This window comes from Heteronotia binoei, chromosome 5, assembly GCF_032191835.1.
Source record: "Heteronotia binoei isolate CCM8104 ecotype False Entrance Well chromosome 5, APGP_CSIRO_Hbin_v1, whole genome shotgun sequence".
Classification (NCBI taxonomy): domain Eukaryota; kingdom Metazoa; phylum Chordata; class Lepidosauria; order Squamata; family Gekkonidae; genus Heteronotia; species Heteronotia binoei.
This window is the reverse complement of record NC_083227.1, coordinates 49547732-49567890: the sequence shown is the minus strand read 5'-3', so window position 1 is coordinate 49567890 and position 20159 is coordinate 49547732. Positions and strand designations below refer to the sequence as shown.

The following is a 20159-nucleotide window of genomic DNA, read 5'->3' as shown; positions in this document are numbered from 1 at the left end:
AAATGGTGGAGGTAGGGTGAAGGTGGCCAAGGGAGCTGAGAGTCAAGACAAGTTTGTGAGAGATGTCATATTATGTAGCAAGAGATCTCATAAGTTATGGGAGGAAGGGGAAGAACAAAGCACAGGAATACCACTTGGAAATATTTTGAAAAAAACAAAATAATATTAATATTATAGTTGGTTAAAATATCTTAACAGCACAGCAGGAACTTAATTCCTGGCTTTGAATCTCTTCAAAACCCTAGGTGCTTAACTGTAAATCACGTCACTTTCAGCTGAACTTGGTCATATCGTAAAGTTGAATAGAATTTGGCAAAGTTATGAAATTTTGCTCATTTGAAATCCTGCAACATTTCAGCGTTGCTGTTCTGTGTCTGTTCAGTTCTAAATGAAACTAAGCAAGGACACAGAAACACAAATGATATAGTAACACCCTGGCATCCATAGATTTGCTTTGTACAATTTCTGGCAGGATCCTTTCCTTTGGACTTCTGTAAAGCAGGGCAGTGACTAGTTTGAGTAGGAGAGAGATCAGGTTTTGTTTTGCAGCAAGCACCTTGGTACTTATTTCCCAAAAGGACACCGTCCTGGCAAAGTTTCTGGGCAAGAAGAAATCACTCTATGGAGTCTGAGGGGGCCTGTATTGGCTCAATATTTTTCAGATGTTTGGTTCAAAATTACTTTCACATGTTTTGTATCTTACAGTCTTCTTTGCATACTCACACCTAATTGACTGCACATACGTTTTAATCTACTCTCTTATTGGTTGTAGGGATTTTTCATTCCACTTTAGGAGAGGAGACCTTGGGATTCAAAATGCATTTTCAGTAACCCTTGATAAAGGTTATGAGAAGATGAGCTAACTTTAACCAAGTATACTGTGAGTTAAGTGGGAATATGCAGCCAACTCCCCTTTAAAATCCTTGAACAGAAAGACTTCGATAGGCAAAACCTGTGCTTGTCTGGTTTTAAGATATGACATAATTCAGAAGAAAATTACTTTTTTTTTCTTTTTGAATAGAGTTATCAGTCCTTGCTGGCACCCTGACAGGAGAACTGAGTGAGCAGGGACAAGGGATTTGGTGCTGCGATAATATGTATTGTCACTTTCAGAGGAAAAATGGAAATGACATCATTGCACTGGGGGCAAAGGTACATTCATGAACTTGTCACAGATATGAACTCTTAGCCCCACTGAAATCAGCGGTGCTTCAACCAGTCTGTTTAATGATGGATTGTGACTACTGAATAAATACAGCAACCTTCTTAACACTAGTAGCTTTGGAGAAATCTGTAATTTAAAGAAGCATTAGCTAAATGTGAATATTTAAACTATATAAATATACTTACCTGATATTCACAGTGTAAGTCCGGCATAACAACATAATATTTGAAGCATTATATTACTGCTAGGAGATCAATAGCATTTTCCAGCTCTATAAAAATCTATATGTATCTAGCAGACAAACAGACCTCATCCTCTTCCTCTGAAAAAGGTTGACATAGCAATTTTTGAAGACTGTTGTTCATTTACAATAAATAGATACTTTTAAAAGGGTATAGTTATCTCTAACAAGCCAAAAGTAAGAACTTGTCTAGAAAATTGGATTTAAGCAATAATAATGCTCACTAGAATTTCTGAAATCTGAAATGAAAAGCTTTTGATGATATAAATACTACTAAATACTGAAGTATGCCCTCCCATATCTTCCCCACACCTGCCTTTCTTTGGATGAAAGTTGAAGAGATCAGGACAGTAACACGAGGTTACTCAGTAAAAGAGAGGATGCCTTTTTAGCACAGGCAGGTTTAAAGATGGTGATTCTTCTTCTTCCTAACACATGACTATGACTTGCAGCTCAGGAGATCAAATGATGGCACCTGGGGTTAAAAGTCAAGGAAAAGATGAAGGCAATTAGTTTAAGGTATGAATTGAGCTGCTTACCCAGTAGGGTTGCCAATCCCCAGGTGGGAAATGACAGAACCTCCGTGGTCCCGGCATTGTTTGAAATCTCCAGGTGGGGGCAGGGGATCCCCCAGTTTGGAGGCCCTACCCCCGCTTCAGGGTCATCAGAAAGCAGGGGGGGAGGGAAATGTCTGCTGGGCACCCCATTATTCCCTATGGAGACAGATTTTCATAGGGTGTAATGGAGAATTGATCTGTGGGGCTCTGGGGGGGGCTGTTTTTTGAAGTGCAGCATAGCATCCAATGCCTCTCCTCAAAACGCCCTCCAAGTTTCAAAAATATTGGACCAGGGGGTCTAATTCTATGAGCCCCAAAAGAAAGTGCCCCTATCCTTCATTATTTCCAATGGAGGAAAGGCATTTAAAAGGTGTGTGGTCCCTTTAAATGTGATGCCTTTGGAGTTATGCTTGTCACAACCTTTCACCTGGCTCCACCCCCAAAGTCTCCTGGCTCCACCCCCAAACTCACCAGATATTTCTTGAATTGGACTTGGCAACCCTATTCCCCTGAGCCATGACTATTCTAGGCACACTTATTCAGGAGTAAGCTGAGTGACACAGTGGGATTGAGTAAATATACATAGAATCAGGCTATTAGGCCCCAACCGAGAAAAAGTTGGTTGGGCTTCAGTCTCAGAAATCCATGGAACAAGTGTGTGGCAGCTAAATTAAACTTCATGAATTTCCATGGAATGTGAATAACTTTGGATTTTGGACCTCGGGCCAGTGCAGATGTATTAGTCTCAACCTTAGTTAACACTACAGAAGGGGAAGCGATCATGCTGACACTCACATTTAAACGAATACTACAACTGAGAAAGCTTTGTGCACAGATTTTAACCAGCATATTTAGTCTGCAATTAATATATAAAATGAATTTGTATATTTTCTTACAATAGCTCTGGGAAATTGAAATGGAAGGAAAGAACAAAAACACAGACTCCAAGTTATGTTGTTTTTAAAGGGCTTCAAACCTATCCCAAAGGCACCTTTCTCTGGGCAAGGTGAAACAAAATGTAATCTAATTAACAAGCCTTGACCAGAGTCATCTCTCTTCCTCAGAGTGAGCAGATGGTAAAATCATTGAGAATGTGGACACAAGAATCAAATTAATTTTTTTTTTTAAAAATGTTCTTAACACCTGTGCTTCACAAAGAGCAAAGCAGAATTCAAAGGCATGTGGAACAGTTTAAATTATTAGATTTGGTTCTCAGAAAAACAGTATTTTTAACTAATCTGTGTTTTTCTAAGGACAAAGCAGAAATCCAGTTAGATTTCATCGTGGTGTAAAGATAAAACATTTCAAATGAACAAAGAGCACACTTCTTGTGGGAGTAATTGAACACAGGAAGAATGACAACTGGATTCTGATGTTTCCCTTTTTAAATCAAGAGAACATTGAGAACCACTGATTGGCAGCAAAGACAAAACATAAGCTAAGAGAGATCAATAAATACTGAGTTCTGTGAAGGTTGAAACTACAGCAAAGGAACCATGTGGAGCTGACTGATACCTAATGAGACTTACACAACAACTTCAATGAAAATTCTTTTTACACATCCAGCATTCCCTTGAAGAAGCAGCTCATGACATTTAGAACCATTGTGTAAAATTTCATGGTTATTTATAATTAAAAATGACCATTAGTGGGCTCTAGAATCATTAAAGGCTAAACTTGTTAACTGTTATATACAATGTTCAGAGCTACTGAAGCGGCCACTTAATGAAGCCTTAATACCATTAGTGGGAAGTGTTGGGAAATCTTTGTTCTTGATGCCAATTATTTATAGTGCAAGCCTTCTAATTGCCCATGGAGTGGCAATGCTTATGACTTTGTATCCTGTCCTCTTCAAAATTTAATAACACTTAGCATTTATATAGCACTTAGTGTTTAAATGCTTCACACATTCTCTTCTCATAATCCTTACAACAGCTCTATAAGAGGCTAGTATTACTTATCCTCATTTTGTAGATGACGGGGTGTGTGTGTGTGTGAGGTTGAATGGCTTGCCAACTTGGATCACAAGTTATTCTCCTAGCTATTATGTTGCACAACATCCAATATATCATCTTCATCTTTAATCATTTCATTGCTATGGATTCTTTTTCATGCAGTCTGTTGGAGGATAGGATTTGTCTGTGAGGTAGGGTTACTGGACCACAGTGGAGGTGAGGGCGCCCCACTGCCAAGCCCTAACCTCAGCCACTGATCAGCTGACTCGGGGGATGGACTTGCCAGGGGAAAGGAGAAGGCCTAGGCCTCATCAATGGCACCACATAGGAAGTGATGACATCATGCCAGCAACATCTGGTATGACACTCTGGTATTTGGACAAAAACTCCATGATAGAAGCTGGTTTTACCATAGGTTTTTGTCCAAATACCAGTGTCACCTGGATCTTACTAGAGTGATGTCACTTCCTGTATGATGCTGGCGACAAGGCTTAGGCCTTTCTCTCTCTCCTCATAATTTTATTTGACTTATTTGCAGGATGTATACTAAACGGCTAAATATATTGATCCTTTTGAGGGGTCTGGGAAAATATTTATGTGTGAGCCGAGATACAAAGCTGAATTTCTTTCCTTCAGACCCAGTATTTTCTCTACCATGGCTCTAAAATATTTGAAAATGTTCATACAATATGCTTACTCCTATGCCACATACAAAATTGACTCATGTGAATATTCTGTCCTGGAAACCATCATCTTATTTACGAATAAAATTAACACTTTGGTGACCATGTGATGTACTCCCTTTTTCCCCACTACACACTGTAGATTTTTTATTGGTATGGGAACTATAGAAATAAGGTTTTTAAGTTTAGTAAACTTTGCTACCAACATAAAGGCTCAAATCTAGTTATTCAACATAGTATTCCATGCAACTAATTGCCTAAAACAGCAGATGTAGATTCCCATATGTTTTACAAGCAAGACAGATCTACAAACTGCAGATGGGAAAGCACTGGGATACCTTACATCTATATGCTCAGTACAATACAGATGCATATGTTATTTATTCAGAAATGTTATTCCAACAGTTTAGCCAGCAATAGGATCTTGTGGCATTTCCATTGCATTCAATCTGCATAAATGGCGTTTAATCCACATAAATTGGCTTCAATGCATAGGTCTCTCTTACCAGTACTGGGGCAAAAGTCTGTTTCAGTTTATGCAGTACAAAAATTAAGCAAGACTTGTGAATACATCAAAAACCATACTTTATTTTATGTATAGCAATACAATTTACATATTAAATAACACTATAATAGAATGATTTGATATACTTTTAAACATAACAAAAAGGAAATTCTTCAAGTTACAAAAAGGAAAAAAAACCCAACAAAAATTAATAACTCCCCCAAACCAAACGCCACATTTTTCCCAATGGGTCAATGAGACAAACTTATCCAGTGACTGGCTAAGTCTAATTCCTATTGCACACACAATGGAATTTTAAGAAAATCCAGCATTGACAATCACTGTCCCAAAGAAATAACATGTGTTGAATTCTTTTTGGAATGTGATGGCATTTCACTACTTCAATACACAGAAAGTATGTATTCACATATCCACCACAAAAGGGAAAAAAAAAAAAACTATGAAGAAGTTGAAACTAGAAAAAAATTAGCTTTATATGAAAATATAAAATTCTATGATTATATACCATAGATACAAAGTTCCCAGAAGATGCTTATTCAAGCAACAAAATATTTACAGTTTTAATGATTTTTGCTATTTAAAAATGAAGGAAATAAAAGTAAGGATAGAGATGAATACTTAGTTCTTTAGAAACAATGGCTGCTTGCTAGTTTCAAAGGTTCTAACAAAAGAAAGAAAGGTCACTACCCCAAATGTTGGAGAGTTGTGACATTTTATAAAATTGACTATCTCCTTTTTTGGAGACATGTTTATTTTTAAAACGCAAGACATTTTTCTTGACATTAATTATCCTCTGTAGAAAAGGCTTCCCTTTGCAAATATCTAACAAAAATACTAAAAACAGTTGAACGGCTAAGACAATGTTGAGGCCAAGTCTTTTAATTCATTTCTTTGCATTTTGTCTCTCTCCCTGTTTGTTTTGCATGCCTTCCCGATACAGCTAAGCAAAGCCAATGTAGTATACATTGCTTATAATGGCAACCAAGAGAGAAAGATCAAAGGGATGATAAGAAAGAGTTGAGAACTACATCTATTTTTTAAAAAGAAAGAATGAAATGCAGTGGATTAGCAATGAGGCATTTCCCCTTCATATAAAATTCACTGGCACCACTTTAACGTAACTTTCTATCCACAGGAGTGGGTGGCAGAAGAGAATGAATTTGAGAGCATGACTGCTAAGTCACTGAGACAACTACACTTTCCTTATTTTTTTCTTTATTTTTTTCAGTATTTTTGCTAAGAATTAGTATTATGTTTCTTTGGTAAAATTGATATCTCTACTAAAATATCAGTTTACAAGCAAACAGGTATTCATAACAAGGTCATTGTGCTATGTCACTTAAAAGGGACAGTATTTCAACAGTGCTGTAATGTATCCTTCTGAGATTAAAGAAACCATTCAGAACTTTAAAGAAGCAAAATCTTGCCCATCAGATTCTAGTCCCACTATTATAAAATGGATCCTAAAAGTTTTATACACACACACAAATTCTTGTCTCATGGTCCTTCCTCATTTATGGTTCAAAACAGATACTCTGAAATTCTAAAGAACTTTAAAAAAAAATGCAAGTTTTTGTTTAAAGAGCAATCCTATAGCAGGTCTACTCAATATCCTACAAAGGTCTATTCAATGGGGTTTACTCCCAGGAAAGTGTTTTAAGTTGTATCTGCTTGTAGGTTTAGGAATGCCACTGGCCGAAAGTATTTTTAACAGACTCTGCCCTTTACTTGAGATGAAACCTCAGGCCATGAAGTACTGATTTTCATGGCCTTGCTGGTAAGCACACATGGTATTTTTCAGAGCATCCCTGTTGCAATTCCATTTGCTTTCATGATGTGCAATAAAAACCAAAGCCATGATGTAATGGTAGCTGTCTTTCAAATGTTATTTGAGATCATCTAATATTAGAAAGTGCTCATATTTACAATTTAACTAAAATTCAGGTGTCACCAGAAGGATGTTTCTATAAAGCATATGGGACTTGACCTTAGAAGGCAAGCCAAGGGATAGTATCTCAAAAATTTGAGACTACTAATCTCTTCACATACATTCAGAGTTTCCACTGAGAAACAGTATTACAATTAATAAATTGATACAACAGCCACAGCTTTGAGTATCCTGGTGGTAGAAAGACAGAATAAATGTAAAAATATATAGCAAGGAAAAGAATCCTTACTTTCAAACAATCACCGAAGTCTAGAAAATGTTAATGTGTTTAATTCTCTTTTAAATTAATGGGACTTAACTTAGTTCTGATTTGCCTTCTTGACTTCAAAGAGACTTGACTTGAGTATAACTAACATCCTCTCGAATGGGGACCATTTCTTTAGTAATATACTTGTGGAGTAAGTTCCATGTAAGTATTAAAGAAAAGTGAAATGCTAGATCACACGACATTGGTTTCACAAATAGCCATCCTTCAGCTATGCAGGTCTAATTTGACTTTATACACAATATCTTTGCATAACTCGTACAAATTTTAAGGAAATTGCTTAAGCGCAGCCAGGCAGTCTTGTCACAAACACATTCATTTTCCTCTGTGGTATCCCCTCCACAAAATCAGACTAAAGGAAAGCTTGCAACAAATTTAATGAAACTTTTTTTAAAAAGCCAAGCCAAAAGAAAACACCTCTTTTACTTCTTGAACCAGTCATTTCTTGCCACAAAATTTCAAATGTGAAGTGAAACAGTGCATGTTGCCAACAATGAAGTCACTGCAGTCCCTGATGCCAATGCAAGCAGTTTGCTCCTCAATAATAGCATGAACAATATCAATGGAACCATCTTAAAATGGTTTTACAAGATTTTTATGGTAAAGAGAAGCATCCGGCTGTGGTCTACTTAAACCCTTCTTTCTTCTTTTAATGCAGTTAGGAACATTAGAGCTCTCATCCAGCAGTATTCAGGGCTGTCTTAACGCATGGGCCTGATGGGCACTTGCCTGTGGGCCCCACGAGCATAGGGGCCCCATACTAATCTGTGTATGATGCAGTACTAATAACCATTTACATTTTTATTCCTGTGAATAGTTGTCTTAGGGGCCCAGTACACTGCTTTGCCCAGGGCCCATAATGCTGTTAAGATGGCCCTGGCAGTACTAGAGTGAAGGTGGAGCGCCTTCTGAGCAAAGGAGTAGCCAATAGGTGAAGGAGGGTCTTCTTGTGATTTTTATACCATATTTTCTCCATCACCATGCTAATAATTTAAACTATGTATTGTTACAGGGTGCAAAATTAAAATGGGCAACAATGTAAGAGGCACTTTAATTTAATGATTAGTTACCCGCAGCAGCAGTTTGATGAGATTCCAAGAGGCTTTGATGTTGCCAGTCAATCAACCTGTTGTATGGATTCTTTTCACAGGACATTATATTTTAAGAAGCAGTATTTTAAGAAAAGGCATTTGTTTAAGAAAATATGGTAGGTCTTTTTTTGTCAAGAGAACAGGAGATAAATGCACATGCATCAGCTTGTGTGTTAACAGCAACAGTTTTGAACCTCTACTAATGGTCATCCATATTAACCAAAAGTGTTTCAAATGTGTGGCTTTCTCATTTACATTATATTGGTCCATGTGAAGAAATCTATGAACAAAGGCTAAATTTTCAACTGCTGCACATGGGCAGAGCTTCATTTTTATTAACGCCATTATGGCCACTGATTTCAGCTTTGCCTTTTTATATTTTCCTCTGATAAGTATTTAATGCTCCAACTTACTATCTTTTATCTAATTTTATAGAAAAAAACCTGATCAGTCTTTAAAGGAGCAATTTTGTTGTCCTGCAGATTCTATCTAGTAAGACTGCAGTGTAAATGGGGCTGTTCATTTCAATGGCTAGAATATTTGCATAACAACTCTTGTAATATTACAGAACTTTTTGTAGTGGTGGTACAGTATTTTTGAAGTTTAAAAACTAATTAGAATTCCTTATGTGATGATGCTGTTCATTTACTAACAATTATTAGAATTTCCAGGGGCTCTTTTTAGAGGATCTGTTTGTGATGGGTACGGTGAAGGGAGGACCAGTGGGTGGGAGTACAGGACCCATCGTGTCCTAGTTCCTACTTAGGTGGTAAACTTATATCTGGACTACCATTTCAGACTGCAGGTAGGTCCTGAGATGATAAACAAAGGTTCCTACAAAGAAAATTCTATCAAACAGGGAGAAGGCTAAGCTAGAACCTTTCACCCCTGCATCTCATTTTCCATATGCAGATTTTTTTTTGTGTGTATGCAAAAACATTCAGCCATGTTAACATTCAGAATAAGCATGTTTACATTCCAAAGCAGTCCAGTCCAATTACAGGTTTACCATTTCAGTGAGAAATTGACTGATGTCAATACTGCATGAACCCTGATCCCCTTAGAGAAAAACAGCATTTTCCACCACTGAAAGCTATTTCATATATATGTGGTAGCACCCTTAAAATAGAGGGACACTTAATACTACTCCAGCGCTAAGCATTACTGTTTCTAACAGGTGGGCACATTCCTTTATTTTGTACTAAATGGCACTGGCATAAAAAGCATAGTGAATAATTCAGGAAAGCAGAGATTATTCTAAATAAACCAATTCAGGGATAAGCTTTAAATGACAACACAAGCTACTTACAACTGGCTAATTTAGACTGCGGTAATGTGGCAGTTATGCAGCTATTGGAACCACTGCTGCCAATTATATTATTCACTCACAGCAAGACCCACTGTTTAGTTTTTGTATCATGGGCATTCACTACTTATGTACGGTGACTTCTGGTAATTATAGCAATGTAACCAAGTTTCTCCATACAACTCACTTCACTTTCCATTTTTACACAGTAACTAAAGAGCTTTTTGGGGAGGCAACTGTTGCTTAGCGAGATGCATAGAAAGTTGTTTAGAAAAGTTTTAAGTCATTGGAATCGGGCATGTACATTTTGAAGATAATGAAAAGAAATGGATGTTAGCAAGATTAACTGGCTATTTGGATTAAGAAGGGATTGTATAAGTACAATGTACAATATATGGAAGTGAATCTATGAAATCAGAATGTAAAGGCTAAATAACTAGTTTGGTTCCAAAAAAAAAGAGGAAGAGTGTAATCTTATAGGTAGTTTTTTATTAGATCACTTCACCAGTAATATGGATCAGTACGTTTTAGCACTAAAGTATGAAAATTACATACCTGTAAAAACAGCATCTAATAGCTATCAAATTATGAAATTCCTTTCTCCATCATGTCACATACTCTTCAGTCAGAGGTCCTGCTTCAGAAGAATTAAGGAACTATATGTGTTTAAAATGCTGAGTGGTACAGTAACGAAGAAAACTGCTACCAAGCACTTTTGGAATAAAAGGAATTGGTAGTAGTTTTTGCGCAGTTGATTACTAAATTGCCTGCGGTAAAATATTATCAAAATATTTTTCCCATATTGCTGTTGCAGAATCAAAAATAAAAACTTCTGCATCAGTGATGCTGTAAAACCAGACTTTTAAGGTTCTGTGTCAGATGTGAGTTGCTCTATGTGTTTTGGGAATGTAATTTTATATGTTCTGTGACAAGCCATTCTTAGGCTTCCGTATATATAAACAAAGGAATGATAATAATAATAAAAATCGAACAATTGTTCCACATATGGAAGCTACTGCATTTCACCATTGCCAGTGACCACCTCACCCCATTGTCTGGAAAGAAATGAACAACACTCATCCATGTTACTGGAATACAAAAGACTGGTAACAATTACCAAAGTTATATGAAAATTAAACAATAAATATTGGAGTATGTTAAGGGTACAGCATTTCTTGTAAATCAAAAAGAATCCTTCTGGTCTAGTATTCAAGACTTTAGAGTCAAGGCTCATGACAAGTAACGAAACTTCAGGGCATTTCAACTAAAAAGGAGCATGTTTGTCATCATCATGGAATGTCGCATCAGGGTTTGCTTGCTTGCTTGTGTATTACGACTTTATAGGCAGTTAACACTGATCATATAGTGCAAACTAGACAAAATTGCGTTCCACTGTGTGAAATAAACAGAGGTGCAAATGCTCAGTAGGATACCATTAAGACATAAAATGGCAAAAATAAATATCAAAACTTTTATCAGTGTAAAAAAGTAACTGGGTTATTGAATAACCTAGAGTCTGGCAGAAAAAGGCCTCCAAAAGTTCACTCAGTCTTCAGAAATTCCACAAATTAAGTGCCTTTTCAATATTCCAATTAGACGAGAGATTCCATGCTTTCTGCAGGATCTGATTCGTCATTGGCCATAACAGCACCATTTTTGTCCAGTGCCATGGAGCCATTTCCATTTTCCTTAGTGCTGACCAGGCTTAGCATTGCTTTGTACAGAAACTGGTACTGGTCCTGGAAAGGAAAGACCAAACAATATAAAACATCTAACATTTCAGAAAGTAAAACATGCAGACTGCATTTTCAAGGTAGATAAGTTTGGGAGGTTAGATGTGCCAATGACATAACTTAGCAATAATTATTTAGGCCACTAAACTGTTAAGGATTTGATGCTTATATTATTATTATTATTATTTTGTTAGCTATGTCCAAGGCATATAGCTCTCCCTTATTTTGATGCCTCTAAATCTTCTGACCTCGTGAAACTGTCAGTTTTGTCTTCTGGATGGTACTCTGCATTTTCATGAAAACAGATCTTCTCTTTCATCTTTGAAACCCATTCTCAAAAGCTACATCTTCTTACCAAAATTCTCTTTATCTTATGTCATTTGAATACTGCCTGTGCTCCCAGGTCCAATCCCATATACAACCCAAAGTGTACATAGGTCTAATATTACTACTAAACTGTAACAGTTGTTTGCTGCTCAGACTTCAAATGTCACAGCTAATAAAAGGTACTTGATGAAGAAGAGGAGATTGGATTTATACCCCACCCTTCACTCAGAATCTCAGAACGGCTTACAATCTCCTTTCCCTTCTCCTCCCCACAATAAACACCCTGATAGGTGGGTGGGGCTGTGAGAGCTCTTTCGAGAACTGCTCTTGAGCAGAACAGGTCTGAGAGAGTTGTGAGTGACCCAGGGTCACTCCAACAGCTGCATGTGGAGGAGTGGGGAATCAAGCCCAGTTCTCCCAGAAGTCCTTTCGTTTAACCACTGACTCCTTTGTTGCCTTCCATCCTGGAACGGACTATTTACTGAATGTCTGATATGCAGAGAGAATTCCCTCTCTCCGTGCACAAAAGAGCAAGAATCCAGTAGCACCTCAGACTAACAAAATTTGTGGCAGGGTATGAGCTTTCATGTATCATTGCTCATTTCTTCTGAATCTGTATCTGAAGAAATGTGCAATGACTCACAAAAGCTCATACCCTGCCACAAATTTTGTCAGTCTTTAAGATGCTCCTGGACTCTTGCTTTTCCTACTGCTACAGACAGACTAACACAGCTACCCATCTTGATTTATCTCCATGTACAAAGAACACACTGCAAAATCATGTGTATTGGTATATCCTGCTTCTTAACTGTACAAGTGAGCGTATAACAAAATTGGTGGAGATGCCACAGTTGTAGGCAGAGAATGAGAGCTTCAAAGCAATCTGAAGACAAAAAATAAACCACATACTTTCTCTTCAGTACTCAATATACTCAAGGCTTGGCACCTTCTGTTCCACTTGCCAATTCCCATCCTCACAGCCCTCTCAGTTTGACTTCTATGATATACCTGCAGTCCACTGACACATATAGCCAATACAGAACTCCAAAGACTTCTGTGGGAGAAGGGAGGTGGGAAATTTATCCTTTACCCAATGACATATTTTCTACACCTGGAAATCTGTATAATACTTGGTTAACTGGAATGTTTTAAAGTTAATGTGATTTTAAACTCTGTATAATTTTATGAAATGTTAGCTGCCCTGAGCCCGCCTCGGCGGGGAGGGCGGGATATAAATAAAATTTTATTATTATTATTACATGATCCAAAGCACATATCCTTTGAATTATACAGAACATGAGTGTGAATTGTAATACGATGCTTATCAGCAACTCCCGTATAAATGATAACATTAGCTTTCAGTCTTACAATATCTGTAAATACTCCCGGCCTCATGAGATTGATCATCTTTGTCACCTGGAAAACATCAACAGCGTTTTCATTCTCCAGCTGCTGGGACAGGGTGGTAAGGGCACATAATGTTCCAGCCGCTACAGCTCCATACCTGCAAAACCATAGAAAAACTGTATTTAGACACTCACAAGTGAACCTGGGATCCTTCTGTCAATCAGTACTGAACATCTGGTTTTCAGCTTTAGTCTTCTTTGAACTGCACCTTGTGTTTCCTGCTAGATAGGGTGTACCTGTATTTGGGTTTAGGTCCTGCTGTATAAGATGAATAAAATAAATGATGAGGTTGAGTGAAGAAAAACAATCATTTTCAACTACATTTCCACAGGATGCAATTAGAAGTCAAAGATACATGATGTATTAAGGCGTAAAAAGAAAAGTCAGTGAATACAACAAATAACCCTTAATTTAGAAAGGAAATGGCTCTGCATTGTTAGAAATAGGTTTGATTTTTATTGTCTCCTGAAACACTCAAATCAATAACTGCCCTAGTTTCATAAAGCCATTTTGAATACTGCAAGAGCAGCAAAAGCATTCCCAAACCCAGGGGAATGTTAAAACTAGCAAATATTTAAGATGAATTGGCAAATTTATCAATGATTTATACTGTGCTTTAGCTGACAGGATGTGGTGGCAGAAAAACCACACAAGAAGCCCTTTATTATCCTCTTTAGGCTGACTATGGAGGAGATTCTTCTGTGCATGGTAGTACTGTACTACACACCCAACCAACTTCTAGCCAGCTGAGCAAGAAAAACCATGTCGATTGCCTCTGTGGACTGGCTAACTTGCCAAGTGTTTCTTTAAGCTCTATTGCCAGCTTGGTACTGCTTGTTGATGGGCAGGATCCATGGCCAAAAGCTGAGAGCATGCTTGATTTTCAATCCATTTGTTAAGATATTTGATAAAAGGTTCTTCAACTACATATGCAAATCTTGGGTACAAAAATCAAAACTCATGAAAATTCAATTCAGCTGTATTCTCCAAGGTTTGAATCACAAGGGCTACTTTAAGCCCTAAAAGGCCATGGTGTATGAAACTCTGATTTTTTTTTTTTTAATTCTGAGCAACATATTTCCATATCTTATCACAAACTGCTGTTGAAACACCCCCTCAATTCTAGAAGTTCAGCTACAGTACATGAGATCCCCTTAGGGTGTGTGTGTGCAAAGCTAGTTAAACAGTTCTTTGGATCCAGGCACAAGTTTAGGAGATATGGATACTATTTCATTGTCACTGTTTATGTTATTTATAGTTCGCCTTTCTCTCTTGGATTCAAGGCAGATTACACAGAGTGAGTTTACAACTGAAGGATGGGACATTCAGTAAACAATGCAATAGGATTAGGGTCACAGAACTGACCCGAAGTCTAAAAAGAGAAATGAAGCAAAGTGTTAAGTATTCATATGACACATTCAATGATGCAAAATACCACTAGTTTCAGAAAGCCAGGGGTTTTGAGCAGGAATGCACAGGAATGCAGTTTTGGCTGGCTTGGTGCCAGGGGATGTGGCCTAATATGTAAATAATTTCCTGCTGGGCTTTTTCTACAAAAAAGCCCTATGTGAAACAATGGTGGCATCAGGGGGTTTGGCCTAATATGCAAATGGGTTCCTGCTGGACTTTTTCTACCAAAAAAGCCCTGCAGAAAGCTATAACCAATAGTATGGATCATGGTTCCTAATTTTTTTTTCCAAGTAACTTTGAGAGGCACTGCCACTGTATTGTCTGTGTAGAAAAGCCCTCTAGAATAATTCAGTTTTGCACAGTTTGCTGAAAGGCAGGAGAGGAGAGCATCCTGATTTTAAATATATATATCCCACTTGCCTTCTGAAGGGGCGTATAGATAAGTATGCAAACAAATTATAATTAAGTACAAGTTTAAACCCAATAAATCACACTAAGAACAATTTCTAGCCACTTACAATGGTTAGCAGCATGTTTGATAATATTCTCTACAAAAAACCCCACATACACACAGAGGAAAAAAACAGCAAACAACCAACACTGACCAAGAGTTTGTGTGAATAAAAGGGTTTTCACCTGAAAATGAACTAGATATATAGCAGGTAAGTGGGTATGGGGAGTGAACTTCACATAAGAGGCCCAAGTGCAGAGAAGGCTGTCTCACTAGTTAATACCCAGCACACCTCTAAGAGCAAGGGCACATAAAGAAGGACAATTGCTAAAAACCTTAGTTGGCAAGCAGTCTCATAACTCATATTATCAGCATGTACTACCCCCATCTCTCTTTCTGTGGAGCATTAAGAAAACTTAGTATGGCTAAGTAGTGTTTGGAATGGCTGGTGAAGAGGACATCCTCTCTTTCTTTTATTTGAAAGCAAGAAAGACAAGTAAATCAGCTGAAGTGTCTCAGCTGCAGTAGGAGAAGGTGCTTGGATCTAGAACAGAGATGCTGGTAGGCTGTTGCTGAGTGAGGAGAGCTTGCTTGCCTGGAAGTAATTGCTGGCCCCACCCTTTGCTGTTGGCTACTGAGTCAGAGGTGGGTGGAGGCTTGAGCCTTTAATTTGCAAAGCTCATCCTTGCCAGAGGCAGAAGTGTCTCAGTTGTAGTAGGAGAAGGTGCTTGGATCTAGAACAGAGCTGCTGGTAAGGTGAGTGAGACTTGATTTGCTTTTCTAAAACTGCTGGGGAGCATTACCTAGGGTTGCTGTGGGAGGTAACTGTGTATGTGCTTGGTGCCTGCTGGAGAGGGGTTTCTGATTGCTTTTGTGTAGCTGTTGCTGAGTGAGGAGAGCTTGTTTGCCTGGGGGTAATTGCTGGCCCCACCCTCTGCTGTTGCTCTGGCTGTTGAGTCAGAAGAGGGTGGGGGCTTGAGCCTTTAATATGCAAGGCTCATCCTTGCCAGAAGCTTGAGCCAAAAGGCTCTTGGCCTGTGGCTCTTAGCCTAGGGGTCTAGCTTGGGGGTTCTGTAGATAGGTGGGTAGTTACCCACAAGTAGTTTCAAGTGGCAGTTGGTAGTGGGATTTAAAGAGAAGTGAAGATCAAGAAAATTTTGAAATGGATTGCAGCAGTATGGCTGGTGAGGGAGCAGAGGCAGTGATGTGTAAAGACTGTGGGATGTTTGTATTTTTACCTGAAAGTAGCATGAATTACACTTGCAGCAAGTGTAAGTTAGTGGCCCTGCTGGAGGAGAAGATTCAGGGACTGGAGACATGATTGTCCACACTGCAGTGTATAAAGGAAGGTGAGGATTTTCTTGACAAAATGCATGAGGTGCTTTTGAAAGGACAAGAGGAGGGAGAGGAAATGGTATCTCAGCAATTTGAAGAGAACCCAACACAGGAGGAGGGTTCCTGGAAAAATGTAACCCGAAGGAGAAAGAAAATCAGAAGATGTTCTGAGCCCCTGCTGCTCAGCAATAGGTTCCAGGATCTCTCCACAGTAACTGTTTCTGAACCATTGGAACAAGGCCTACTTCCCCAGCCTCCACAAAGCTTGAATAAAGTTTCTCAGGATCCTGTGGATAAGAAGCCTGGAGCTTCTGCTTCCCAATATAGGAAGAGGAAGGTGGTCGTGATTGGAGACTCCTTGCTCAGAGGGGTGGAGCCCAAAGTGTGCTGACCGGACTTGTCATCTCGAGAGGTCTGCTGTCTTTTGAAAGCACGCATCCAGCATGTGACAGAAAAGATTGGAAGACTTATCAAGCCAACGGATTACTATCCTTTCTTGTTGATCCACGTAGGAATGAACGCTACTGCCCGTCATAGCCCTGAACATATTAGAAAAGACTATGTTGCTCTGGATCAGAAGGTGAAGGAGCTGGGCGTACAGGTTGTGTTCTCGTCAGTGCTTCCTGTTGAAGGCCGTGGCTTAGGACGAGAAAGAAGAATACTTCAAATAAATGACTGGCTATGTTGACGGTGTCATCAGGAAAGATTTGGATTTCTGGACCATGGCTTATGCTTTCGAGATGGTGGTCTTCTATCGGAAGATGGTTTGCACCTTACGGTGGTAGAGAAAAGGGTGTTTCGTAACAGCCTTGCTAACCTAATAAGGAGAGCTTTAAACTAAATTGTATGGGGGAGCAAGACAATAATTCAAAGCCTCGTATGATGCCAGAAACTGGGGAAAAGAACATTCGCAGAGTGTAGCGCATACACTAGGTAATGTTAACTTGCAGGCTTCTATGGAAACCAAACCCTTGGGATGCATAAAACGTGGATTCCGATGTCTCTACATTAATGCACAGAGTATGGGAAACAAACAGGAGGAACTGGAAGTCCTAATAAAGGAAGGAGACTATGACATAATAGGTCTTACTGAAACTTGGTGGGATGACACAACTGGAATATTAGGATTCAGGGGTACAACTTATTTAAAAGGGACAGGCAAATGAGAAAGGGTGGAGGCGTAGCAGTATATGTGAAGAAGTTATATACTTGTGAGGAAATATGTGAATCGGAGCATGGCAGCTCAGTTGAGAGTCTCTTGGTAAAAATAAAAGGAGTAAGAAACAACAGTGATATTATTGTGGGGGTCTGCTATAGACCACCAAGTCAGGCAGAGAACTTGGATGAGATACTTCTACAGCAGATTGCAAAGTTATCAAAGAGAAGGGATAAAGTGATCATGGGAGATTTCAATTACCCGGACATCTGTTGAAAGTCCAACTCTGCTAAAAATGAAAAGTCAAATAGATTCCTGACTTGTCTTGCTAACAACTTCCTTTTCCAGAAAGTGAAGAAGGAAACAAGGGGATCTGCTACCTTGGATTTGATTCTCACCAACAAGGAAGAATTGATTGAAGAAGTGGAAATAGTGGGCACCCTGGGCAGTAGTGACCATGTGATTTTGGAATTTACAGTCTTAGGAAAGAGAAAAGCTATACATAGTCAGACTTATAGGTTGGACTTCAGAAAGGCAAACTTTGATAAACTTATAACTATGCTGGGTAAAATCCCATGGTCCGAAATACTTAGGAGGAAGGGGGTTCAGGAGGGGTGGGAGTTTCTTAAAAGCGAAATACTGAAAGCGCAATCGCAGATGATTCCACTTGTGCGACGGACCTAGTGCTTTCCATGGCAGCACTAGGACTGTCCCAATATGTAACAGCGCCCATGCATCAGGCTGGGCACACACTAGACCTGATCTTTGCGGCGGGAGTAGTAGTGGGTCAGATATCTGCCGAGGCAGTGCCATGGTCTGACCACCAGGCCCTGAAGGCCCGTGTGGACATGCCACCCCTGTCCCATTTAGGCGGTGAGCAGATTTTGGCTCGCCCGCGAAGTCAGATGGACCCGTTGCGGCTTCAAATGGCTATACGGGACCCTTGGCCCACCGCGACTCGTTGGATGAGCTAGTGGAGACCTGGAATAACCGGCTCTCCGAGGCCATTGACGAAATCGCTCCCCGACGTCCTCTTCATCCTCGATCACGATCCGCTCCATGGTATACCCCGGAGCTGCGATCAATGAAGCGATGATTAAGACGACTAGAGAGACAACGGCGCCACGCTCGTGACGAAGCTACGAGAACATCATATAGGTCATTAATGAGGACCTATGAGATGGCTATTCGGATTGCAAAGAAGGATCACTTTGCGTCCAGAATCGCATCAGCGACCTGGCACCCAGCACAATTGTTTAGTATAATTCGGTCATTAACAGAATTGCCGCAGGGCAAACAAAATAATAGAGAATTGGAAATAGGCTGTGAGGCTTTTGCGAGCTTTTTCGCAGATAAGGTCTTGTCGCTCCGACACAACTTACCCGCCATAATTAATAAAGTAGATGAACTTGGGGCACCGAGCACGTCTTCTGGTCCAATTCTGGACTCCTTCGGTCCACTCAGTCTGGAGGAAGTCGACAGGATCCCTGCAGCTGTACGCCCTACGACCTGTAGGTTAGATCCGTGCCCGTCTTGGCTTATAAAGGCTAGCCAAACGTGGCTGCGTGAACCACTACAGGACATTATCAACAGGTCCCTGATTGAAGGGATCTTTCCCACACCTCTTAAAGAGGCAGTGGTCCGTCCCCTCTTAAAAAAACCATCAGCAGACCCGGCCATATTGGCGAACTATCGGCCGATGTCAAACCTTCCCTTTTTGGGTAAGGTCATAGAGCGGGCGGTGGCGATTCAGCTGCAGGGATTCCTGGAGGACACTTCCGCACTGGATCCATTCCAGTCCAGCTTCCGGCCAGGTCACGGGACAGAGACAGTTCTGGTCGCTCTCATAGATGACCTTATGCGACATCTGGATCGGGGCGGCTCTGCAGTGCTGTTGTTATTAGATCTGTCAGCCGCTTTTGACACGGTTGACCATCAGCTACTGACTAGCCGCCTTGCCGATGTGGGGATTCAGGGATCTGCCTTACAGTGGCTGACCTCCTTTCTCCAAGATTGGGGACAAAGGGTGGTGATAGGGGAGGAAGCATCCTAGAGGCACTCTCTTAGTTGTGGGGTGCCGCAGGGAGCGGTCCTATCCCCGATGCTATTTAATATCTATATGCGCCCCCTTGCCCAGATTGTCAGGAGGTACGGACTGGGTTGCCATCAATATGCGGATGACACCCAGCTCTATCTATTGATGGGTGGCCAGTCTGACTGTACCCTGGAAAATCTAGACCTGGCGTTACAAGCTGTGGCTTCTTGGCTCAGACTGAGTCGGCTGAAATTGAATCCGACGAAGACGGAGGTTCTCTACCTGGGTCGAGGCGGTCCGGGGAGAGAGATCCAGCTGCCGGCCCTTGACGGAGTACCACTGATACCGGTCCCTAAGGTCAAGAGCTTAGGCGTGCTTCTTGAGTCCTCCCTTACAATGGAGGCCCAGGTAGCAGCCACTGTTAGATCTGCCTTTTTTCATCTTCGGCAAGCGCGGCAGCTGGCCCCTTACCTGGAGCTCAAAGACTTAGCGACGGTAATCCATGCTACGGTCACCTCAAGAATAGATCACTGTAATGCTCTCTACATGGGGCTACCCTTGATGCTAA

The 20159-nt window shown here is 40.0% G+C and overlaps 1 protein-coding gene across 5 annotated transcripts in view; it reads right to left on the bottom strand.

Moving 5' to 3' along the window:
• Positions 1-10206: 10206 nt before the first annotated feature.
• The window catches only part of PTPRG (protein tyrosine phosphatase receptor type G), an 871997-nt gene continuing 862044 nt past the window's right edge, over positions 10207-20159 (bottom strand). For all 5 annotated transcript variants that reach the window (XM_060239418.1, XM_060239420.1, XM_060239419.1 and 2 more), the window contains 2 exons: positions 13166-13301; positions 10207-11476 (listed from right to left, as the gene is read on the bottom strand). In XM_060239418.1, coding sequence (XP_060095401.1) covers positions 11330-11476; positions 13166-13301 — 283 coding nt within the window. In that variant the 3' untranslated portion in view covers positions 10207-11329. The remainder of the gene's footprint in view (positions 11477-13165; positions 13302-20159) is intronic.